Below are 26,554 nucleotides of genomic sequence, written 5' to 3' on the forward strand. Positions count from 1 at the left end.
GTCATAGGTTCCGAAAAAAAAAGAAAAGGGGTGGTTCAGGTAGTAGTGGCGCAAAACTATTGATAGTACTGTCGATAGTTTTGGAAAAAAACTGTCGATAGTATCGATAGTCAATTTATTGCTAGTTTTGCATCACTAACAGCATTTGGGAAACAGTTCGCATAAGGACAAGCGCAAGCTTTATTCAGGGCATGCCGACGCACATCCTAAAGACGCACGTCCTGGAGAAAGTTTATTCACATGCAGATGGATAGCCAACTCTATACGCAGGTAACATACGGGCGTATTTACATAGATAAACATTTACATGCCAAGCACAAATAATGGGCCCTATACTCTGTTCATCGCTAAGCTGATCAGGCGCTTAAACCTATGCGTGCTCTCTGGATCAGACCCCAATCGTTCTTCCACCACGCGATCGAGATCTCTGCTCGCGCTCACGCAACGAGACTGGGATCCGGCGATTACATGCATCGGATCGATCGCTTCGCCGAGCGCGAAGCTTTGACTGCCCTGTCGAGTTAGTGGCCAAGAGGGTAGTGGCGTTGGCGTGCTGACAGATTTGCGTTTGAGTTTGACTGAGCGCGTTGCAATGCCTATGCTTTGAGAGAACATACTGGGATGATAAGTACAGGGTCCGATCGGGAAAGGTAAACCCGGCTTTTTAGCCCACATCAATAAACCAAGGCCTCTGAATTAGTCAAACGTAAAGTTGGGGCCGAAGTTGATGGAGCGAACCGATGGGCCTACCACGAAAATGACTTTGCGCTTTTTTCGCCGACATCCAATCGGCGCGCTTCACGAGCTTTCGGCTCCAACTTTGTGTTTGACGAGTTTAGGGCCCTAGGCTTCCCAGAAAGCTGAAAGTTGGCCAGAATGTGGCGCAAGTAGTTTAAGCCAGAATGAGAAAGTTTGAGAGAATGAACTTACGTGGATCAAAGATTAAAAGATAACAAGAACTTATATATACGAGCAGACGACGACCCCGGAAAAAAAAAAAGTGGAAGAATCGCGTCTGCTTTACGTCGTATCGTATAGATGACGGCACCATTGGCTCTGTGTCACAGCCGCTAAATTTGGTTTTGGTTTTAGCTTCAAAACAGAATCGTTCTTCAATACTTTCCGGTGTTTTACTTACACACCGTTTTTATTTCAACTAATATAAAAAAAAGAAAATGTACACTGTAATGCTTGGGTGCATTTGCTCAAATATAGCATTTCTCAAAATAATTATTCTAGCAGACGTCGTCTGCTTTGCTTGCTCTTCTGCTCTTCGGAAACCCGGACACCGGCCCTCTTGTTGATCTTATCTTCCGAAGTATCGCTGAACTTTCGTGCCTTATGAGGCAACAATCTCAAAAGGAACACACGGATGTCGTTCTGTGGTACTCAAAGGACTAAAAGGCGATTCGCACGCTCGCGTTGAGCCCGACGTAGTGCCAGGGTTTCTATAACAAGAGCTGCGACGGCTCCAACAGAACCAGTTTTTAACCCGCTCCGTTGGAGCCGACGCAGATGTTGACATAGCAACCCTCATTCGGTCGGGCTCAACACAAGTTTGTGAATTCAAGCTTTAAAAAAGTTCCCAGTCGATACCGACGAGAGCGCCGTTGCAGGCCTCTGTCGAAGAGAACCATCCGGAAGAGGATCCGGCGTTTAGGGGAGGTGAGCAGCATCGCCAGCAAGAAGCACGTCTTCGCCAGCACGCCGGAAAAGAAAAAGCTCTTGTACGGGATGGGGAGCGTTTGAAGCAGACCCGCATATATCGACGAAGAGAACGGAACATTTGTTCGGCGTCTCCGACTCACTTTGCGTCGGATCCTTCACCAGAACAACATGCGAACCTACAAGGTGCACGTTCTGAAGCATCAGGACTATGAGCGACGGCTGGGCTTCTGCCGCGAAGATACTCTAAAAATCGGGTCCAACCCTTCCCATCTGTACATGTAGTAGACTCTTTGACCAAAAATGTTATTTTATGTGAAAACCAACATGGTTTTCGAAAAGGCAAATCAACAGATACGGCAGTTTTGGCAATTAGCCAATTCGTTAACAATAAAATAAAGGAAAAATAACATTGCTGTTGGCTTATTTTTGGACATAAAAAAAGCACTTGACACGGTAAATCACGGCATACCCTTGAAGAAATTACAAATATATGGTTTTCGAGGTTTTACTCTTGATTTCTTTAAGAGTAACCTATCATCTCAAACCCATCTCGTAGGTCTATAAAGGAACAATTCTCAACTTGTGAGTTTGTGTTGACAAGAGTTCCCCAAAGTTCTGTGCTGGGACCGGTACTTTTTTTTTTTTAATGTACATAAATGATCGAGCTAACTGCAAACTATAATGTATGCTGATGATTTTGCTGTGTTAATCTCTAGAAATTCCCTAGAATTAATTCAGTCAGAAATGACAAACTTAAGCTGACAGAGAGATGGTTCCTCGATAGGAAATTGGCTTTAAACTTACAAAAGAGAAATTACATTGTATTATCATTTCCCATTGGAGTATTTCAACTGGGGTGAGTGATCTTAAGATAGGAAATAAACATATTCAAAAGGTAAAATTAATAAATGTCTGAGAGTGATATTTGATATATCGTTTAATTGGAAGCCGAATATAGAAGATTGGTACAAAAAACTAGGATATTCTATATACAGTTCAGTTGAAACACGTCAATACTTTTATAGTAAAGCACTTAGGTTGATACATTTTAGCATCCTTCACACTCCCTTCCAACACTGTTTGGAATCCTGGTGTTTGGCTTATCAAAGCCACATACAGTCAAATATAACACTTCAAAAACGTGCAATCAGGATATTGCCAACAAACAATATAATACTCATTTCGCTCCATTATTCCAAAGCCTACAGATGCTGCGATTTCACATAGTACGAGATTATAAAGTTGTTCTTATGGCGCCAAATAGTTTAACAACAGATTCATCATTACCAATTATATTTTCGCAGTCGAAAAGGGTAACTGAAATTTTTTTGCCAACAATTTTAACATTCTATTATATCCTAATGTGTGGTCAAAGAATGTCACATTATACTGAAACAAAAACATATAATTCCTTAATCATCACAATGGATAATTAAGGAATTACGATTGGTGTAACTCGTGGCAGATGTCACTAAATGTTAACAAATGTGTTCGAATGCATATAGCTCGCAAAACTAGTTTTCTTCCTTATAATTATTCTATGAGCAATACTGTCCTGGCCGAAGTGACTTCCTATAAATACATCTGTGTAATCGTCTCAAATTACCTGCGTTTTAACACCCATGTTAGGTACATTTTACGCAAGGCTCTGGTTTCTCCGGCGAAATTTAAAGCGAACCTCATCCGACGTAAAATTAACAGCCTACAAAACGATTGTTCTGTATAAATTAGAGTATGCGTCCGTTGTCTGGGACCCGGTTACTAAAACCAACATAAATTTAGTTTAATCCATTTAGAAAAAAGACTTGCGTTTCATATAGAACAAATATCAGAGACAATACCTTGTTTCAGAACTATATGTGTGTTTCAGCATTAGCGCATTAACCCATAGACGCATGTTTCAAAGATTAAAATTTTTGCTCGGCCTACTAAACCGCGATTCAATATTGACACCTCTACATATATTTCATCTGCTCTTCATAATTACCCCAAGCGAAATCTTCATTGCAGATCATAACAAAAATACAGCTCTAGGGTCGATGTATTTAAGCTCTCATTTTGCCCAAAGACCATTCATGATTGGAATGCCCTATCCAGTCATATAATAAATGCTTCATCTGAGTCATCACTCATTGCTAACCTTCGCAGTTTCTGTAACTCCGGCGAATGACGGTATTTCTTGTAGTTTTTTTTTGGTTTAATCGTTATTCGATAGTGTATAATGATGACACTGGTTGGCTTATTTACGCGTGCAAAAATGACTACAATTGTATGCCTTTATAAAAGCATTATGTACCCCCTCCTACCACATCTCCCGAAGGAAATAGCAGTACGAATAAATAATAAATAAAAAAACAACGAAACGTTCGAAAAAAAACACACAAAAAAACCCACTTCAAATAGTTTATATACAAACAATGTTTGATCAAGAAATATTTTTGTACGGCACACGCATGGGTACCAGGCGATCGCCGCATTATTAAGTATTGTAGATATGAAATATATCTAAAAGTAGCCAAGTAGTCTATTGATTCAGATCCGTTTGTGCAGTGTGCTCTGCGTATATTTATAATTTTGAATACCAATTTAATTGATTTTAATTAGATTCTCTTCAGGGACGAGGCAGTGCTTCACCTTGACGAAGACGTCAACTAGCAAAACTACCGCCCCTGCAACAGCAGCAACCCGCACTGGACATTTGAGAAGACCCAGTACTTTCCCAGTGTGACCTTCGGTGCGGGATCTAAAACGAGAATGTTGTCGGGCCCTATTTTTTTTTTTTTTGTCTTTCTTTTTAGAAGTTGGCGACGGGCAGTAGTTATATGCGTATGCTTAATTACGGAATATACTTTCTTCCCGCGTTGGAGTCACTCCCCCTGCAACATCAGGTGCGCCTATTTATGCGAGTTAGAGCGCCCCCGCAATGGTGAACCCCCGTCCGGAAATGGCTGACCGACACGCTTCCTGGACGTTGGATGGGCCGAGGATCGCCCACCGTGCCATGACCACCACGATCCACAATCTACGACTGTTTTGTGTGGGGATTTGTCAAGTCCCACGTGTACGCAGGTCGAATCGCCACCCTCGACATCCTCAAGCAACGGATCGAGGCTGCGTTTCTGCTAATCACAGACGAGATGCGAGCTGCGGCGTTCGCTCAATACCAGACCAGGATTGGCCGATGCACCTGGCAACTGGGAAGTCACGTTAAGAGCCGTGGCACTGCTGCGTTTCCTACGACAACCTACGGCTTCCTGCGATTGACGCGCTCTACGGACAAACATATTGGAGCAAGATTCCCGCCCGCCAAGTGCGCGGTACTATTTTTCTTTTCTTTTTTTATTTACCCTTGACACATGGGCCTTTTCAGGGCTGCCAATTGCTGCTGTCGGCTGCTGGGCTACTCTTGCTCGACGCTTTCCCTTGTCTCTCGACTGACGTCTCCGGACCATACGAATAGCGACTCTGGTACTTCGACAGGGTCTAATTATCCGGGTCTGTCCAACATTTTATTGAAATACCAGCACACCAAAAATACTGGGCTCACTTAGTAATAACAGTAGTGGTAGTAGTAGTAATAATAATAATAATAATAATAATAATAATACTAATAATAATCATCATTTTAACAATAATAATAATAAAAATAATAATGTTTATTGCGTGTTCATGAATAGCCAGTAGCCTATTGTTAAAATACGAGGAAAACACTTGAGACAACGAATAAACAAGAGAGGGAAATCAAGGCGTAAAGAGGAATAAAACGCGACACGAAAACAGTAAGACAAAGTAAGTGAACACAAAACATTAATGCAGATAAAAACACATCCCATTAGTCCACGGAAATAGACTCACCAATTCGCTCCAAAAACAATCGTGGCAAAAAAAAAAAAAAAACATCAAGAGCACCATCAATTGCATTACAATAGCCTTGAATATAAAGAAAAAAGCAATCAACGGGAAGGCAGGTGTCCGGGTTTTCGAAGAGCAATCAAAGCAGACGACGTCTGCTAGAATAATTATTTCGAGAAATGTTATATCTCAGCAGGCGCACCCAAGTATCACAGTGTATTTTTTTAGTTTAAAAAGAAAAGCAGTGTATAAGTGAAACACCAAAAACTATTGAACAACGATTCCGTTTTGCTGTCAAAACCAAAACCGAAACCAGTGGCTCTGACACTGAAGGAGCGGCGGTGTCAGGCGACGCAAAGCAGACGCGATTGTTCCACAATTCTCCGGGGTCGTCGTCTGCTCTTAAACATCACCCATTATCTTCTGTTAACTCTTGATACACGTAAGTTCATGCTTTCAAACTTTGTCATTCTGGCTTAAATTTCTTGGGTCACATTCTGGTGAATTTGCAGCTTTATGAGAAGCGTAATTTATTTATGCGGGCTCAATAGCCGGGTTTCCCTTTCTCGATCGGACCCTGCAGAACGCTTTGCGGTATTTGCGACATCTATTTTAAGCACTACTCATGAGAAATGATATCTCGTAATATTGACAGGCTTATTTCAAATGCACGGTGAGCGATCGGATCAGTCTAGTAGACTTTACTCGAAAAACGTAATCAATTCCAATTACGATTACTCTCGGTTAAAAAGCATGCAATTATATAGATTACTCGATTACTTGAGAAGGAATGTAACTGTTACTTTTCAGATTACTTTCGATTTTCAGAACAACAAATTTTTGTACCGGTTTGAATACGGATCTTTCGTACTGTGCACTATTAAATTAGAATAACCTAAGTATAATCTTTATAATTTTAATTATCTTAATCCACCGATTTTGATACGCCTTCCTCTTGCCGGAGCCTTGGTTCGAGGATTCCTTGGTTGGAAACTTGTAAAAAAGAGAGGGGAAAATAATAACCTTTACGAGTAATCTTAATAGTTAGGAAAATAATCAGATTGCTCTTGTAATTACTTCCCAATATATGTAGTAATCAAATTATTAAAAAATTACTCAAGAAACTGATCGATTACAAGTAATTTGGTTACTTGTAATGGATGTCTGGATCTGATGCGTAAAAAGTTCTTAAATATACGCAGACGGATATTGTTCCAGGGCTAGCCGATGGATGGCGCTAGTGTGTCCCCGAGTCGTCAGCAGTCACAAGCCGTCATAGCGTCTTCGGTCGCACACAAGCGTACATGCGACATATACGGCCTTTAGATGTTCAATCATGCTCAGCAAACCTTTAAAAAATATCATTAACTTATCTAAAAATTACGTGTGCATGAACGTCACGATGGAACATGTGGGAAAAATGTTTCCGTGGACTTACATTTCTCGCAGTTGAGTCAAGTTGTCGAAGACGCCAGCTTCTAGACGCCGCAGGTGCATCACAGTGTTCAGGTGCCTAAAGGGAAAAAAATCGATAACGCGTCTTACGATTGGCATTCTCGAAGTTTGGTAAGCACGTGAATAGTATTTGAGTAACATGCTGTTGAAGGCCGCATACCATTCAGCAACGAAGGTAGGTTACTAACCTTTCTAGGAAATATAAAACTCATATTTTATTTTGGGACGCTTAACTCCAGACACAATTTTTTTTTTTCTTTTACATTTACTTAAAAAAAAAAAAAAAAACCGGCATCGCTCAAAAAAATACAGTCCATTTAAAACGAGCTTGCGTCGCATGTTCGAGCTCTTTATGATCGTCGGGCGTCGATGTTTTGATATGCAAAACTAAACAAAGGTGCTTCTTAAAGAAAAAACAAAACAAATAAATAATGAACCGCAACGAAGCGATGAGTTAAGGTAAATTTTCAAAGTACAACGTGGCAGATTTTTTTCTTTTTTTCTTTCTCTGCTTTCTTATATTTTCCTAGTAATTTTCTACATTTTGGTCGAATTAATCTAGTCATGTACAGGGCGCACTGTACCGGTAAGGTTTTTCTTTTTTTTTTTTCTTTTTTCTTTTTGCTGGCGCGGCATTTTTATCTATTGAGTCGTCGCAGGGCTGCAGCACCTCGAAAGGAGCACACGAAGAAGGCGCCTTTTCTTTGCTCGTCCATCTCAAAGCGGGCAGGGGGCAGGCATGCGACGCTTGATGGATGAGAGGAGATCTTGTGGTGGAACCTCCGTTGTAACGCGCCCAGCCCGCCTATAAGAGCTTTTGTTCTGCTACGGTTCCTCTAGTGCCCGCTTCCCTGAAGCTGCTTAACTTTAACCGCGGCAGAAAGTTAACACCATTTCCCTACGAGAAGGAATCTTAGGTCACGTGATCAGCAGAGTAGGGACTGCGGGGAAACATGGCGGTGCCCCTCCCAGCTAGTGCCGCTCGCTAAAAAAGTCACCGCCATGTTTCTTTCTGGTTTTTTTTTGCCGCCATGGTGGTAGTCGCCGTCCAACAGGGCACGTTTGGCAGCCATGAGTGGGGCAGGAGGCTTTCTCTTTGCCTTACTTCACTTATATCGCAAAGTATAAACAATGATCTAGCCCCATTTTTTATGTCGTCTTTCGATTATGGCCATTCCTTAGCCTAAAGGGATGCAGTCATTGTTGACATGGCAACGTCTTTGGAAGCTTAGTGGATTCTCTTGACTCGATCGGCGGGGCATGGATGGCACGCAGAAGCAGACCAACGTTGAAGCAGACCGCGTGCCAACTTCCACTGGAGCCAAAGTACAGGATTTTCATTTCAGGAAGAAGGTTTTCTGTACGGTTTTTACATGCTGGCCAACCATGCTGCCGGTGTGCCGCCCGCCTTTCCTTGCTCACTTTTTAACACTGGGAAGGAAATTTCAACGAGGCTTGTTTTGACTCCAGACAGTCAAACATTAACTTATTCGCCAAACACGGGTTGATTTGGTTTTACCGCACCCATTATTTATACCACGAGCAACAAAACGTTTTCCTTAAGCTCAAATGTATGTTGCGCATGCGTCGCGAAAACTCGGCAGAGTGCGTATTTGGGTCCCCCTTCTTAAAAAAAAAAAAAAAAAAAAAAAAAGGTTTCCCACGAAAGTCCCTTATTTTCGCTACAGCCGCTAGGTGACGCGAGCTATCACCCCATAATAAAAGCACGGAGCTATAGCACATCCAGCTAGCAGACCTTGTCAAACTTGGCTAGCTACTTGCACGTACCTAGATAGGGAAGGGCGGTTAACTCTTAGCTGCTGTTAACATTAACCGGCTTCGAGCAAACTGGCTCCGAGGCCGCAGCCACGCTCCTGATACATAATTCATACAGGTATGTATGAAGCAAAGAATGCTTCAAAGATGATTGAGGCGTGTGCGTAGATAATTGTCACCCTAAGCGTGTCTTTTGTATAAAGTATATTAAAAGCACAACCGTGGCTTCAGTCTGCCCACCGGCACCAGAGAAGCCAGGGACCTCTCCATTCCCCTGGGAATGGAGAGGTCCCTGGCTCGATACCAGGATCAGGGGAAATGTTTTCGGTCGCGCACCAGTCACCCAGCTGTGTTTGGATATATTTGTTTGACCCCCTTGTTCCCTTTTGACAAAATGTCCCGCAAGACAGGGACAGAGTAAGGGAGACAACACGAAGCGCTACTTTCAACGAAATGTTTATTGGAACAACACACGCTACTCATGCACCGAATCGGGCTTCTCAAGCTAGAATTCAATTTCCTTATCTGTCAGATAGACTGACGGGGCACTTATGCATTTGTCATCCCCGTGCGACCTAATGTTCCCCTACTCCAGGGATTATTATCGTCATTCTTGTCCAGCTCGCCTGCAGCTTCGCATTCATTGCATTATCACCATAGTTCCGAAACTTTGGCATCTCCATCGGACCGCTGGCGCTACACTTAGGCGGAGAATGAGCGTTTGGCAATACGCAGTTTATTTTTGCAGAAATAAAAAGACAACAACAAAAAACACTGTAGATATATCTTGGGGACACGCTCTACTTTGGTCATACATTGTACAAAAGAAAGCGGTGCTCGCTGCAGCAGCTCCGTCAGCAGACAGTTTTTGTACGACCAATGTGATAAGACTCTAACACAAAGAAGAAACACGCCTCAGGCAGTGACTGCAGATGGATAGATGGATGTTAATGACTATACCTTCTGTAACAGGCGGTAGCTTGCGCCATCTAGCCTTAGTCTGAAAAGACAAACAAAATATTGTCTTTTTTTATGTATTAGTCATCTGGCTGCGGTTCGAAAGATGATTTACACATTGGCGTTTGAATAGGGCCAAGAGCGGCGGGATTTTTTTTGTGACCGCTTACGATGAGAAAACAAATCACAGATATGTGGATTGCACTAACGCCATCTGTCAGTCGGTCCTGTAACTGCAAATAACTAGATTGCAGGTTTTGCGGTATTTACCAGATGAAATCTACGCACTATCGACGAAGAAATAATGCTCCCTTATGGGTTATCACCAGATATGTACGATTTACTAAAAAAAGGAATTCAATCCAATTCAATTTTTATTTTCAAATCAAGTAATACAAAATAAAGAGCTGGCCGACAAAAGCAGCATTCTGCTTGTATGTGGGGCAAGGCGACCGAATAACATACATGTTGTTACAAAAAAAAAAAAAGAAAACACTCCGCAGCACAAAAACAAATGAAAGGAAAACACAAAATTAGCAACACAAATAAATACAAAAAGGAACACTTTAGAACATGAAATATACGTGCTTATAGCCAAGTCTACTCACGAAATCATGAAATAAAAGTACGAAATATCTCAAACGGTCAGGCTACGATATCTAAAGCTCAGATGCTTGACACCAATTCCTTAGTTTCCTTTTTAGTTCCCTAGTGGATTCTATGTTCATAACGGACTCTGGGAGCTCGTTAAATAAGAAAGGAATGTAATGATTTCTATTTTTCTTCCGATACAGTGTGTATATTTTAGTAATGACGTATCTTTCAGTACGTCTCAAATCTCTATATTTTTATTTACGATAGTTTTGTAGGAATTACTGAAATAATTATTTGTTATTGTTACATATGTAAAAAAGCTTTTAAAAAACAGGATGCCCAGCTCTTTAGCTTTCTCTTCAGTTTCCAATACTTGATATGAAGTTCCATATGATATGTTGTTTACCATGTGTTTTAGTATCCTATTTATCGCTCTTGTTTTGTATTCTGAACAATGACCGTACAGTGTAAAACCGTACCGTAATGCAGCTTCCGCCAAAGATTTAAACACAAGCAATCTTATCTTCAAGCTGCACATACTTTTGAGTTTATACACCGACACGCGGAGCGGCTCTGTTTACCAACATGGCCGGAAGGCCGCGCATGCGCGGTAGCTATGTGGGCAAAAGCCGCCCGGCTCTCCGTGTTTTCGCCATTGCGTTCTATGGCGTGCGCTCGTTGTTGACGTTGTAGGGACGCTTGTAGCTTTATTTGGGCGTCGTATTTCCTGACAACGCATGTCGTAGGCTATGCCCGACTATTTGAGCTCGCTACCCGAGCATGAACGGCAGCGGTATCGCAACAAACTGTGCGTGTACGTTGTTGCCTACGAGGATCCGTACGCCGTAAACAAGGCCTGCTGGACTACCGACGTGAAGTTGCGACCATCGAAGTCAACGGCTCACGTCGTCGTTTATTTAGTTTTTTCGCCAAGCCCGTTCACGGCCGACACGGTGCAGGCGTACAAGTGTCTCGAGGCCTACGATTACTTCTTGTTGGTTTCCGCACTGCCGGCGGGATCAGCAGACTGTGGGTCTCCGGAAGTGTATTTATTAATTAAATAAATACACACAGTGTCTCGAAGTCAAGGTATGATATTTTTCCTACCCTCATGACCACAAGGCATGACAAGCAGTAACGCTTTGTCCGCTCTGCAGTCTTGGCGGTAACACGTTTTAACTAACGGCGTTGCCGGTAACGCGTTACTTTCTTCAGTAAAGCGCGAAACACATGTACGACGAAACCGTCCGATCCGACGTCCGACCGCGCAATACGACGGTCGGAGGCGAGGGTTTTCAACGCTCTCCGATGCTACGAAAACCCTCGCCTCCGACCGTCGTATTGCGCGGTCGGACGTCGGATCGGACGGTTTCGTCGTACATGTGTTTCGCGCTTAACGTAGGAATCTACTCGTTACGCTTTCGACACAGGAACGGGTAAAGTACTTTCGTTACTATTTCAAGTAGCGTAGTTAAGTTACTCGTTACTACTTCCCAAGCCTTCAACAAATTACACTTCAATTTTTTCCGTGTTTTAGGTGTCAAGCCATGTTTTTCTTTGCGTTTTTTTTTCTCGTGAGTATTTAGGTGAAAACGTAAAAAGAGATAAAGTAATTATGTTCAGTTTCTGGATGAACAGAATGTTTCTTGATATATGAGCTTATGCATACCTGTATCGTCAAAACCGTAAAATGTGTTAAATCATAATTTAAAAAGTAACGCAGAAGTAACCTGCTTTACTTTTTATCGGTAGCGGTAACACGTTCCTTTTATTTGCAAGTAATGAGTAACGTATTTCGTTACTTTCTTTCGGTAACGCCTACAACACTGCCGTCTGGTCGCCGATCCCCTTCTGCTGGGTAGCACAGGCGTAGCGAGCCTCCGACGAGCGCTTGGCCGATGCTTTGTGCGCCAACACCGTGGGAACAAAATCCGGGTGGTCTCGATCAGACAACGGTTTCCCTGCACATAAGCAAGCCTCGGGACGGAGATTGAAATGGAAGCCGCACTTGCCTCCAAGAAAGTGCTTGCAGCACAAACGGCCGTTCGCGCGAGGCGACCATTCTTTTCGATCCACGGATATTATCCACCTTCTATCTGTTTCAGAGTCTGCCGGGAACTTGTGGAAACTCACCCCGCTACTTTTCTTGTACCTTTCGGTGCAATTAACGGCAACACAGCTTCGCGGCATGCTGAAATGCTATGACGCTCATGCGAAACGTGCGCGCTTTTGCCCACACCCCCCAGCTCCGGCGCGATCGCAGCGCCGCCGCAGCTCCGTGACGTCAAGCCCGCGTGTCGGTCTATACAAATACGCAGATATGACTCGTAGTTTCTTTACAACACATTCCACCTGCGCATTCCACAGCATGTGTTCGTCAACAAAGACGCCTAAATATTTAACCGAACTGTCCTATGTTAAAGGTTTACAGCTACAATCCAGACACTGTACCGAGTGCAAGCAAATATTTGGAGATATTACTATCTGTTTGTGCGGATTTCAAAAACACATCAGTTTCGTTTTTGCAACCATTCACAGAAATAAAATTCGCAGCAAACCATCTAATTATCATATCAATGTCTCTCTGAAAAACAGAAATTGTTTCATCATACGTTTCATGTGGTAAAACTAAAACGGTGTCATCCGCTTATTGAAACATTTTTGACTGAAGGGACAGAAATCCTAACCCCTTCATATCAATGTTAAATAACATAGGTCCCAAAGTACTTCCTTGTGGCACCCCGGATTGGACTTGAGCCGGGCTGCTAAGATTATTCATTATCTGAACCATTTGGAATCTATCCTTGAAGTAATTCCCAATAATTGGTAAAAAGGACCTCGAAACCCCATACTATATAATTTTTTCAACAATAACGAATGATCGATGGTATTGAATACCTTTGACAGGTCTATGAAAAGAGCTAGGGCTATTTTGTTTTTATCGAGTGTTTCGGTAATGCAGTCAGCAAAATCTTCCAGCAGAGTAATTGTTCTTTTCTGTTGCCGAAAGCCGTACTGCATAGTGCTTATCAGGGAAAATTTGTCGCAAAAATCATTCCTTACTATTTGAACCCATTTTTGATTACGTGTGTCATGAATGGTAGGATTGATATGGGGCTGTAGCTCCCGACCACTTGCTGCTTTCCTTCTTTGTATAACAGCCTTATCACAGATGCTTTTAAACTCTTAGGAATATTTCCGGTCTGCAGTTTGTCATTCACTATTTTAAGCAAAATGTGTTTTACTTTATCGAAATGTAGCTCATGCCTCTAACTCTGATATTGTCGATTCCTGGCGATTTTGTTATTGACATAGCGTGGATGATACGCAACCAATCACTTTCTGTCATATCTGGAAGATAAGCTGAGTTAACGTAGCATGTTGGGGAAATGTCATTTAAGCTGGTCGCCGGTATATTCTTTTTAATTTCTTTTACGTCGTCGATAAAGATTTTGTTGAACATTTCTGCTAACTCGCTGTAGGAACTAGATTCTTTAAAATGTTTTTGTATCGTATCATCAATACTATTTTTAGTTTTCCTGACAATTGTTTGGTTAACCAAGTTCCACGTTTCTTTCGGATTTCTAGTCGAAGCTTTAAACTGGTTTACATAATAATTCCGTTTCGCCAAACGAATTATAGCTGTAACCTTTTGTTGCGTATTTCACGGAACTCATTTTTAAGCATGCTATTACCAGGATTTTGCTTGCATCGCTTCCAAAGACTCTCCTTCTAATGACACAATTCTAATATTTCCGGATTTATCCAAATATTTTCGGGCCTTCTATTTTTTAATTTCACCTTTCTAGTAGCGCTTGCTTAAATATCCTGAAATTGGTGAACCAGCTTTTCGTAGACTGTTAGGTGATCATAGTCTAGCAAAAAATTCCAATCGTAAATCTGAATAAAACTATCAATTTTGTTGCTATCTAGTATAGTTTTATACTCGTCCTCCACTGTTGGGTTTCCAAGTATATATTCCTGTAATATTAAAAGAACCGTTATATAGTGATCAGCAAGCTTCTGCTTAATTACTCCAGATAATGTGTTTAAGTTTCTTATTCTAGTAACTATGTGGTCAATACATGTCTTTGTTATTTTATCACCGTAATGTTCTTCCCGTGTATAATCCTGAATAACATTTTCAAGCCCAAAAGCAGAAAGGGTGTCAAGATAGCACAACACTCCAGGTTTTTACTGATTCGCAACATCAATATTAAAATCTCCTGCAAGAACTAAATATTTATTGTTATCGAATTTCGGAAGCAGCTTCGATAATTCATCACAAAACATGTTTAAATTGGAACTGGGTGGTCTGTAAACGGCACAAACTACATAGGAGAACTTATCCTTATTTACGACTGCCGCGCAAATTTCTGCATTATCCAATTTAACATCAATTCTATCGGATAAACAGTTGTTATTTATGTATAATAAGATTCCCCCACCCTTCTGCCTTTTCTGCATATATTGTAGGAATGAAAACCTGTTAGGCTAAAGTACGCACAAGGTGTATCGTATAAATTTACCTCGGTTAGTATAAGCACATCAAGGAAAGGAAGCCGGCCCGCCAAAAGCACCATTAACTGATCAAAATGCTTGTAGATGCTTCGCACATTTACATGCAATAAACTTCGTATCCCCGCAACCGTCCTTTTCCATTGACTGTTTTGTGTGAGCGTTCCATTCCTCAAAAGACTCAAAGGAAGACTGCGTGATTATCTTATTTTGGCGAAGTCTCTTTCGCTCTTAATCTGAATTACTGCGGCGCCCTCGTTCTGTCTCACAAAACTCTTTCCATTTTTTACCCATATATACTTGTATTTTTTTTCTCTGACACATTCCTTTGTTGTCCACAAAAAATTCTTGATTTCTCGGGTTAAGTTTTCATTAATGTAAATGTTTTCGCTCCTGAGACTAACCCGTTTTTTTGCCCAAACGTCTCTCGTGCGCCTCTCAGGGGAGCTCACCAGTATGGGTGCTGGTCTACCTTCCTTTGCTCTTAGTCTGTGGGCAGCCTCGACGCCAGTGGTTGCGAGTTGTGGCACGCCTAGCTTAGTAGCAATGTCGTTAATTACTTCTAACAGGCTTTCGTTCGGTTGTTGAGTGACTCCGTGAATTTCGATGTTCTGCCTTCGGGGATATTGTTCCGCATTGTCGCCGGCCTTTCTTAGTGCCCAGATTTCTTCATCCCTTCGAGTTATTTTCTCTTCTGATTGATTCACCTTCTGTTCTAGACCCTTAATTGTTTTGTCTTGGTTGTCCAGTCTACTCATCAGCTCTTGGTGCCTTGCTGACTGGGCATTCATAGGTTCTTCAATCCCCCCAATCGTCCTCCCTTGGTTTTCAATCTTAGACATCAGCTCATCAGCTTTTCCAGTCTGAGTCTCCAGCGACTTTTCAATTGCGTTGATTCTAATCAGGAGGGCAGTCAGTTTATGATTGATAGCATCGTTTTGTTGCACTAGTTTTCCAAGGCTCCCCTCCTGGGATCCCTGTCCTGACTTGCACGTCCCGCACCGCCACCGGGAAATGCTCTCTGACGTCATCGTCTTCAATGCTTTGGTCGTTATTCCGGAACATTTCCCCGTATGGTAATGGTTCGTGCACTCTGCACACTTCAAGCAAGCACCATCAGGAGCCACAGGCTTCATACATGACAAACAGTCACCCTTTTCTTCCATTATAAAGAACACTTAGCAAACAAAAAAGAGAGAATGCAGACCAGCGAGATGTGAACCGCCCACCCACAACGAAACAGTGAGTAGTCAGGCTTACCTACGAAACCAAGAAACCTTAGTGACCGTGGCCATTCATCTCGCTGGTTAACTTACTGAGTATTGCCGTCAAAAGTAATTTGAGTAAAGTAGAAATTACTCAGTTGAAAAGTAATTGAGTAAAGTTTTAACTACCGTACAAAAGGAGCGAATTACTTTTTGAAGTTGCTTTTATATTTTTTTTATGGTAAAAAGAAAGTACATAGGTGTTAATCCGTTAGCGAAATTTTGCTTGCCAAATATAGCCCGGCCTGTTTTTTTTTCGCAGAAATTGTTTAATAGCTGTCTCTGCCTTTGCGTGCCTCATTGTTTTGCACATTTTGTTTTTTTGGTCAGTGATGTACTTCGGGTGTATCCTTTCTACTTTGAGGTTTAGCACTGCCTGAGCTTGATTTTGCAGACAATGTTTGCTTGTTTACACTGTTGCCTAAATTACAAAGTGTCCCCGAAAAATATTTACAGGGTTTATTTTCACCGCAAAAATAAACTAGGCATCGCCGAATGCTCATTCTCCGCCCAAAGGCAGCGCTAGAGGTGCGAACCATATGCCAATGTTTCAGTCCGAACCGATATCTTATTTAAAACTTATAAGTGATTCTCTGAAGATGTCAACGGAAAAATGGGGCCGATCTTTGGCGCCATAGAGCACCGTGTATTCGAAAACCCCGTCGGCCGCCATTTTCCCGTTTAAATTTTCAGAAAATCACTTCTGCCATTTTGAATTCGATATGGGTTTGTGCTGAAACTTTGGCATCAGTTCGAACCTCTAGCGCTGCTCTAGTGCTCCGCCATGCGTCGTTTAAAAAAAAAACAAAAAAAAAACTGTAAATTATTTTTGGGGACATGCTCTACATCAAAAAAGTTACCTGAAGAAAAGTACAAAGTAAATGAGAGGTTATGTACCTCAAGTGAAGTAGCAAGTACACCGGGTACAATGTACTTCAAGTAAAGTACTATAAATGCAATGTACTTTCAAAGTAATGTACAAGTACCTTTTGACACACTCTTTCATGATGCCCTTTCATCCTCTATACAGGATTTTTTTTTAAACTGGTATGCATTGTTCTATGGGTAATCGGAAGTGCATCTGTTTTTTCCGGAAATGGCTGCAAATATTGGATGATGTCAAGTCGCCACAGAATATTGGTTTTACTCTCGCTGAGGAACTATTTCACACAATTAACTTTTAAGGCACTAACTTATATTGGTCTTACAGCCGCCATTACCCTGCTCAGAGAAATAACCAGATGGCGTCACAAAAGACGATAGCGGTTTTCACATGACCATATGCCATTTTTTGCTTTCAAATTTGGGGAATGTACTTTGAAGTGGGGAGTTGTACTTTCCTCGCAAAGTACCAGAAAAAAATACTTTAGTAAAGTACAAACACATGATCAGAGAATGTACTTCAAGAAAACTGCAAGTTTTCTAAACCTGTTTTAAGTAGTACTTTAATTACCATGTACTTTAAGACCTTTTCAACACTGCTTGTTTATTATTATTTTTGATGTAAAAACGTTGGGAGAATCACTAAGGTTTCTCGAACGAGCTTTGAATCTTAGAAAACTTGTATATTCTGAGTTTTGGCAAGAAAGCCGACGCAAAAAGATCACCTTTGCGTTGCCCTTAGCACGCGGCTTTTCAAGTACAGCACAAACTACGGGAGCACCAGACGAGCTTCAGAGCGGATGCTCCATTTTGTTGCCTCCTTTGAGGGAGGATGCAGTGCGTAGACCTCCTATAGTGGGCGAGAGTCCCCACGTTGGGGAGCAGCTGAGGCAAGCGCTTTCTTCAAATGCGTCAAGTCTCCATGAGCCTCAGGGCACAAAGAAACCCCTCTCTTCGGCGCTAATCACGCAGTTATTGGGCTTCTTAGAAACGTCAAACACAAGAACCCTAAGGTCAGGACAAATTATGGAAAACAAAAACTAAATTATCAGGTTCCTACATTACTAAATATTTTTGAAGGGCGTACTGATTTTACAGTATCATTTAATAAATATAAAAGTAACATCAGACACACCCTTGTACACAACAATATATATTATGCGCAGTAGAAATTGTTTCGTTGTTGCGTCTACCAGTGTTGCAATGACAAATGTGTTTGTTACATAGCGGTAACCTCTTGTGTACATATCTTTTGTGAATTTTTTTGCTCCTTTCATCATTTTGTGATTACACGCCAGTGATTACGAATCAATGTCGTATGACAGATAGTCATCTTTGTCTGGCATTATCTAGCTAGGTTTAGAATTGTGAAACGTTTTGTGAATTGTTTTCTTATTTCTTGTAATATTATATTCATCTGAGGACAGATAAATCCTTGATTATATTCGTAAAATAATTTTACGATTTTGTGTAACAAGTGTGCATGTTTGTTGCCATGTAAATATATGTATTTTGTTTAATTTCTTTACGTATATATGGCAACTAATGCAGGTTGTGCTGTTATGACCTGTGGGGGGGTGTAGAGGCCAAGTCAGGCAGAAATGCCTTTCGTCTCTAGCTCCCTACCGGGCCTGGCCCGTGAGAAACCAAATGAACTTCAAACTTCAAACATGTCTGTCTGCTCCCCGCGTCTCGTAGCAGGTTGTTGCAGTGAGGGGCTCGTAAAAATGTTAGGGCCTTTCGGATCTTCCAACCCTCGGCCCTCCCGCTGCCTACGCCACATGCTTCCCCCTCTTTGCAAATACCAGCCGATCTTCGAAACTAGTATCTCTGTTTGTGCAGGAATGTTTGTTGATAACCAAACCTACCGCTAAAATTCGAAAGTACTTTCTAATTTCAGTGGAAGTTACTCGGAAGAAGTAATTAAAGTGAACTACTAATAACCGAACTTAAAATGTCATAGAAAGTTACTAAACTACTCTGGAAAAAAATTAAACTATAGTAACTTTAGTAGACTAGTTTAACTACGTACAAGTCTGGTTATAACATCGTCAGAGTTAATATTAAGTCCACGATGAAGAAATGATGCATTGAAAATCAGTAAATAAACGCAGATGGCGAGGGTTTTAGGCCTACCCGATAGGCGGCGCAAGTGTAGTCTCAAGTTATAAGCGCTTACAGTGTCTGAACTAGCCCTGAGTGTGGCCGCCGACGTCTCAATGAATGTATCGTGCTAAGAAAAAAAATATCGCGTGCGTATCACTCGATTAAACGTTTCTTTCATTCATTCCATCTCGAGTTTATACAATCTAATAAGATTGAATAGTTTCGCTTGTAACGTATACATTTATACGAAGCTAATTATCGAGTCGGCTAAAACCTCAAAGGCTTCTCAGTGACCACATGCTCGGGACCACATATGACGATCGATCAATACAGCGGAATGATGGACGCTGTTTGCGAAGTAATCTTGAGTCATATGCTCAATCAGCTGGCACCTGATGAGTGCGTAAAGGAAGGATAACTATTAACATGCAAAACATTGTGAGCTACAGGTTAGTTTTTGTGTTTTACAAGACGACATCGCTACATCCCAGGAAAAAAGAAAGAAAGAAAGAGCTACCTTTGGTCTTGATTTTTAGCTATTCTACAAACAGCTGTATATTCGTCAGTTGTAAGTTTTCATTTACATTCATACAAGACTTCATTCACTTACAAGGCCTGGAGATGTTCTTTGTAGGCTTGCAGAGAATTCTTGCGAATGACTTTGATGCCAGCTTTTTCGATTATCCTGCAAAACAAAAATATTCAGATTGAGAATTTTGTGGTTCGTTTGTGATTTCTTCGCTTACGACTAAAGTAAATAGAGAATTAAAAAAAAACAAAAAAAACGCATATCAGCTGTTGAAGACCACCACCGGGCTAACTCCTCTTATTTCTGCAATGCAGGGGATCCTGAAAGTTTAACCCTCTCCCAAACTGGGCTGAGGTGGACAAAAAAGATGCGCGGAAAGGAAATGTATGGAGAGGACGTGAATGAGGCGAAGTAGGTATCGAAAGTGTAAGAGCTGAAATGCCAAACAAAAGTGGGAACAACAAATTGCCCTTCGGTCTTCAAGCTGTGTGGCAGACGGTTTCGGTGACGCTCGCAGCCTCAAAGAAGAATTTATGCTGTACTCTTCGATAGTTTGATAGTCCAATCATATAGATTATGGCACTTTTGGTTGACACTCCAAGCGTACAGGACGTAAGGAAAGTTGGATGGCCCATGTACACAGTGTGCCCTCAGTCGTTTTTGTTTTCCAGCGTTTCGACTGTGTGTGTGTTTGTGTGTGTGTGTCACTGCTAAAACATAATTCAAAAGAGAGTCCGCGGACGCTGCCTGGACCCTGGGACCTGTTCCTTTATTGCATGAGAGTCCTGTCTTAGTGGCTATTCAAAAACTGTACGCATAGATGTTCGAAGCACGCATATATACGAAGCAAAACATGCTTCGAAGATACACGAAGCGTGTACGAAGATAATTCTCTGATATCTCCGCGGAGAAACTCCGTGTCTTTTGTATAATGTACAATAAGGGTGACTGCATCTTTAAAGGGATACTGAAGCGAAACTTGAAATACACCTATTATGGTCAGAAATAGGTTCAATATGATCAATGATATTCATAAATCATAATCGCGGGTTTGTATTTTGAACGGATGGCTATATTTTTCACCCTAATGGGCCCGATTGGGCGCGCGCTCAAAAATCGTCCGTCGGAGAGCGCGATGCGTCTTGGGATATTGGGCGCATTCGTGACGTCACTTGTGCCAGTCGGGAAAGGCTACGGCGTGAATGTTGTGGTTACGAGCGTTGCCACTTGGTGGCGCGTCGACGATTTACGACCTGTGACAACGTGGCCGTTTGAGATGTGCAAGGGCTGCACGCACGCTGCACCACGGGAAGTCGGCAACCACGGCAGCACTGACAAGACCAGCTCTGAGGCCGGATTCTCAAAGCGAATTCACGACGAAAAAAGTGCGTACGACAAATTTGAGAGAAAACCCGTGCTCTCGAAACGAAATTGTCGTAACCTTTGCGCAGGTTACGACAGAATCCTACGACAGCTCCGAAGCTGTCTTACGCACTTTTTACGATCAAATCAACAAGGCCGACAGCGTCGCTCAGTTACTTGGTATCGGCCACCAACAGACATTTATTTTTCTTCGTGCTCTTCTCGTACGTCCCGACTTCAACCAGCAAGAAAAAAGGAAGGAGTACTTATAAAACAGACCACGACGATCAAGAACGTAGGATCCACAAACACACGAGAAGAGCTACAACAGCCACGATTCTGCCGACCGAGCGAGCTCGGCAGAATATAGTAGGCCTAGCAGCAACATCGACTCGGCGCACCGTTGCTCTGGCGGTCCTTGGCCAAGACCGTCTGTCCATGACCGGCTGGCCTGCTGAATGGAATACGCCCGCGCGACCCTTGTGGACCCTTACCGGATGAGTAGTTTGATCCCTGAACTAAATTTCAGAGGTCAATATTTTCCCCTTGTCATCTCGATCTCCTTGTTTTCCGAGACAGCGGTGACGAACGCTGTCGTCGAAAAGGGACTCTCATTGATTCTATCTCCTTGTTTTGTGTGATATAGAGCTCAAATAAACGCCATACGGATTACCTTGGCAACTCGGTATGTACACTCTGTTATTAGTATGCCATTTTTATTCTGACTCGACGCTACGTCAGTGTCGAGCTATAGCAGTTCGTGGGAGCTACGCGATGTCGGTCTAACCTTTCTTTGCCGAGTGTCATGTCAGTATCGAGTTGCAATCGTAAAAGATCGGTCCAGAAGCGCTTACCGAAACGCGGTCTAACAGAGCGAATCCAGCACTTCGATCAAACGCGCGTGTCCGCTCCGAGTGTGAACAGGTATCTGGCATTTGCGTGGCTCTTGCTGACACCCTCGTAGTTCAAACATATTTTTTTTAACGTCGGCTTGCAGCTCGCGACTCGCAGCAACTAATACTGCTAATACCGGCCGTGCCAGAAGCATGCTCGGGCCGTGTCGTGCAAAGAGCCGCAACGAGAACGAGCTCACTGTGGCCAACTACGCTTTGGCTTTCTCCGCCAAGGCTTTGCAAACGCGTTCAGGCCTAGGCGAATTCTGCCGGCACGCCGTATTGCCGCAGAACGGCGCTGCTATTTTGGCACAAGTGATGTCACGAGAACTTCCCCCATCCACCAGATGAGAATTTGAAATCGTTTAATTATGTTTAAAATTAGTTCTCCTGTGTTTTACAGCGCAATATTTATATTTCCGAGGTGGTGCCTGTCCCTAGCCCATATTTATGCAACAAGATCGGCGCTAAAATTTCGTTTCACTACCCCTTTAAAGGTGGACTTCGGGCTTTATTGTGTACAATCGATGTTTTCTTGAGTTTTGAATGTTTCTTTGTGTACGGTTATGTGCCCTCTAAGTTAACTACAAAAAGAAACAGTAGAGAAAAAAAAAGGGGGGGGGGGGGGGGGGGGGAGTCTTACGCGAACGGAGTCAAGCGGAATTAAAACAATTTACTGCACCACACACGTCAGGGAAATTGTACGCAGAGCGTTTTTTTTTTTCGTTGCAGGCACTCTTTTGCCGGGTCTGCCATCAAATATTCGTTGGCCTGCCTCCTGTATTTCGTGCCCGAAAAAAGCTTGGGATCCAATCGAATTCGCTGCTTAGCGGAGGAAGTGCATTCCCTCCGACAGTTAATCGTCCGTTGTAATTAGCTTTCTAGCAGAGGCTTTAATTCGGTTAAGTCCCCCGAGAGGAAACAAATCCCTCTTGTAACTTCTGCGGGTATTGCCGATTAATATTTTAAGACTGCTTTCTGGTCCAATAGGTTGTGATCTGGGTGTGTGAAAATGTTGTTTGTTTTTTCTTCTTCTAGGAATTCATATAAACGAATGGTTCAGAACGTGACAGAACACGTACACACGCAAGCACACGCACGCACTCAAACACAAAGAATCACACGTATACACGCACACGCATACACACATACGTACGCAAACACGCTCTCGCAGACACACACGCGCACACACACACGAACGCTCATAAAACAACCTGAAACTCTAGGGAACAAGATAATGCCATTTGTTTTCTTCTTTCAACTAATAACTGCCGAACTGAATAACAGCTCAGTGGAATTACCTGAACACACATCATCTGTTAAATTAAAAGGAAAAAGCTTTCAACGCATGTTAAATAGGAGCAGCGTTACTTGATTACACAGCCGTGCCTCATAAATCCATACAAACATTAATGCCGCTCAACATAAAGTTTAAGAATCGCCCCGTTTTAATGTCACACCCGTTCCGAGGCCGTCGGTGAGCCCGTTCCCTCCCCTCTCTCGAATTCTCCCCTCTGCATATGCTCTTAGTTTTCCCCTTTCGCTAAAAAAACATTGGAAAATCGATGGTCGTACATGCAGGAAAATAAACCATGTTGTGAGTTGAAGGAATGTGCCCGTGTATGTCTCGATCGTCCCCTTACTGTTTTATTTTTTTCTGTTAGATAAATATACTTACAACAACACGGCCCGCTACGAATATTATAAAGCTTAAGAGTTGCACGGGATAAAATGAATGCCCGCATGTGCATCTTCTACGTTTATTGATCGCACGACACCAACGTCACTGGATCAACTCGGCAGACTTGCTGAAAGACAGGGATTCCCTTTGTCATCCCAGTCTACGATGCGTGTCTGCAACCTCTGTTCCGAGAGCGGCCACAAAGTGAAGGAAACACGGTGCTTCAACCAAGTGGTGACGAACCTGCGGTGGAGACAAAGTTTCGACTCCCCAAGCACATGAGGGCTTTGTCAACTCAGACAGCCTCCAGTAAAGGTCGGCTCACACACTTGCGACTGCTTACGACAGAGTGCGTCAAAACCTCCCGTAGTCTCTCAGAACGAGAGACCACGTTGACGCCGGCTATAGGGTATCAATGGAACACTTGGGATTTACGTATATTCCTTATTTCTTTTAGGGCATAATTAATTTTTTTTATTGGCTCGAAAAGCTTTTGACAGTGTTATAAACGACAATTGGTCATAGGCGCACATTTGATCTCCAAAGTACTGCACAAGCTTCCCTCTAGGGAAATGTTGCTCGACGGTCACCTCATAGATGGCGTCAGCGTGCCATTGTATTCTTTCGTCGTAATAGATCGCAACAACTTGGTCATAAGCAGACGCAAGCGTGTGCACAGAGCCTTAACGCATCTAAAACTCACTTCAGCACCCTCCCTTACCGAACCCCTGGGCGGCTCTCAGGTCATTTTCATGCGGCCAACCATCGATCTATATATAGCCGTTACGTGCCACAGGCTTCCTCCTTGCCGACGGCCCCGACCACCAGAAAAGGCTTAGGCACGAACTCGGCTCCCTGCGGCACTCTTAACCCGCCCTACCAGTTTGTGTACCACGCAGCGCCGATTGCTCCTGCACGTTAGGCAAACACGGCCCGACCTCCGCCCCCGTTAGGCTGGGGAGGCCAGCGAAGCATGGCTTTCTTCGACGCAGTTTTCCGAAAGGGTTACGTGTCAGTTGGCTCGGTCGCCGTTGTTCGTGGCACGCTTGTAAGGCAGAGGGATTCGGGACTAGCGGTGCCGCGAACGTTTATGAAGCCCCTAGGTTCAACAGGGTGGGCGAACCTTCGAATATTCAGCCGAATTCGACGATTTGGATTGGGTGGATTTCATTTGTTAGCTTGGCCGAGCTCGTTTGTCTTTACTTGTTTGTCTTGCCTCGGCGGGATCTGTAATGGATCCTCAATACGTGACTTTTGCGAGCGCAGCGAGCGCACGGGGTCGCGGGCCCAGCTTGTTTACGCTCCGCGAGAGCGTGAACTGAACTTCGCCCAGAGCGCCTGCCTGGGAAGAAGACACCGCTTGTGCCTGCGTGGGAAGAAACCTCTGACAGAACGACCGGAGGCACGCCACGTATACGCACGCAAAAGAGACCATGTAATCAGAAGTTAATCTAGTATAATAAACGCTATTTCATTTTCTCAAATCAACGTCGCATTATTAAATAACGTAACGTCAGCACCCGGCCACCGCTGACATGGCGCAGTCGACAGGATCCGCAGAATCCAACGAAACCGGTGACCACGCCCTGATCACGGACTCCAACAAGGGAACGGAAACTACCAATCAGGACACAATGCGTCAAGAGATACAAGATATCAAAATTCAACTCCAGCAACTAATCCTGGCCTTCAACAACGCACTTCCAACGCCACACCCAGAAAATGGCGTCAACGTGACGGACCGAAACGGACCAGAACGAGAAGTAACCACGACGGATGCTTCTGCGCTGGGCACGACAACGCAGGTGAGCGGCAACGCAACAACGGTTGATTTGCTGTCGGTCATCGTCCAAACGCAACAACAACTGGCCGAGACCCTACGACAGTCCACGAGGCCCCTCCACGTCCACTCCACGAGCGACACTTCGCACGCGATTCCCACGTTCGAGGGGGAGTCATACGAAAACGTCGCTGAGTGGCTTCGAGAAATCGAACGAGTGGCTCTCCTCGCAAACTGGACACCAAACCTCACTCTGCTCAACGCCGTCACCCGCCTTCACGGTGCCGCACGAGACTGGCACAAGTCATACGGTTCCCGGATCGACGACTGGGAAGTATGGAAGGAAGCCATCAAGGAACGCTTCCAACGAAAAATGGGACTTCAACAATTCTTGGAGTACCAACAACGCCGACAGCTCCGCCACAACGAGAGCATTGTGCAGTACATCTACGCGAAGAATGCCATGCTCGAGCGAGCTCCCTGTGAGCTAGGAGCCAGCGAACGGATCTCCTTAATCCTACACGGAATCACTGAGGACAAGTGGGCCAATCCCCTGGCAGCCCAAGGCTGTAAATCGGTCCTCGAGCTGATTGACTGCGCGACGACTTTGGACCACCGCCGTCCCAGAGAAAAGACTCAACCACGCAAACAAGGCACGCACGAGCATTCGACATCAACGCAGCAAACGACAGGCGCCCCGATCAGCACCCTGACGAATGCCCCATCGCCGAAACCCTTCAAACGCACGAGGCAGAGCAACTGTTTTAATTGCGACCAGCCCGGTCACTTCTCCAGGGACTGTCCAGAGCCCAAAACTGCAGCGACCATCCGTGCAGAGGAGAAACGCGCACAAAAGGGCACGGGTCCAAACGAGAAGAATGTCCACTGTTTCTTGCGCACGACAGGAGATTCTCTCCCCATCGTCACCGCCTTCACGGATAACCGTCCTTTGAAGGCGTGCATCGACACTGGAGCCAACGTATCGATCATCGATCCCAGGGCACTACCCCAGGACGCTTGCGTATCGTCGTGGTCCCGAGCAGAGGAATTTGTCAACGTTTTGGACAACAAGCTTACGCCTGACAAGTACACGTCTCTGACGATCAGCGTTGGATCAACGACGGTCAAGGTACCGGAAATACTCATTCTTCCACTCCCCAAGTCAATTGACCTACTTCTCGGATCAGATTGGCGTCAACTCGCTAACGTGGAAGTCACGTTTCACGTTTCGAACGA

General features: G+C 43.5%; 1 protein-coding gene across 1 annotated transcript; it reads right to left on the reverse strand.

Annotated features, from left to right (window-relative positions):
• Positions 1–15,146: 15,146 nt before the first annotated feature.
• Positions 15,147–15,986, reverse strand: LOC120843942 (the record flags this gene model as incomplete). The annotated part of the gene is made up of 1 exon (XM_040215456.1): positions 15,147–15,986. A coding segment is annotated over exon 1 (840 nt), but the record flags the coding sequence as incomplete, so codon positions are not given.
• Between the last annotated feature and the right edge of the window lie 10,568 nt (positions 15,987–26,554).

Source organism: Ixodes scapularis, unplaced genomic scaffold (genome assembly GCF_016920785.2).
Source record: "Ixodes scapularis isolate PalLabHiFi unplaced genomic scaffold, ASM1692078v2 PGA_scaffold6__148_contigs__length_123643588, whole genome shotgun sequence".
NCBI classification, from domain to species: Eukaryota; Metazoa; Arthropoda; class Arachnida; order Ixodida; family Ixodidae; genus Ixodes; species Ixodes scapularis.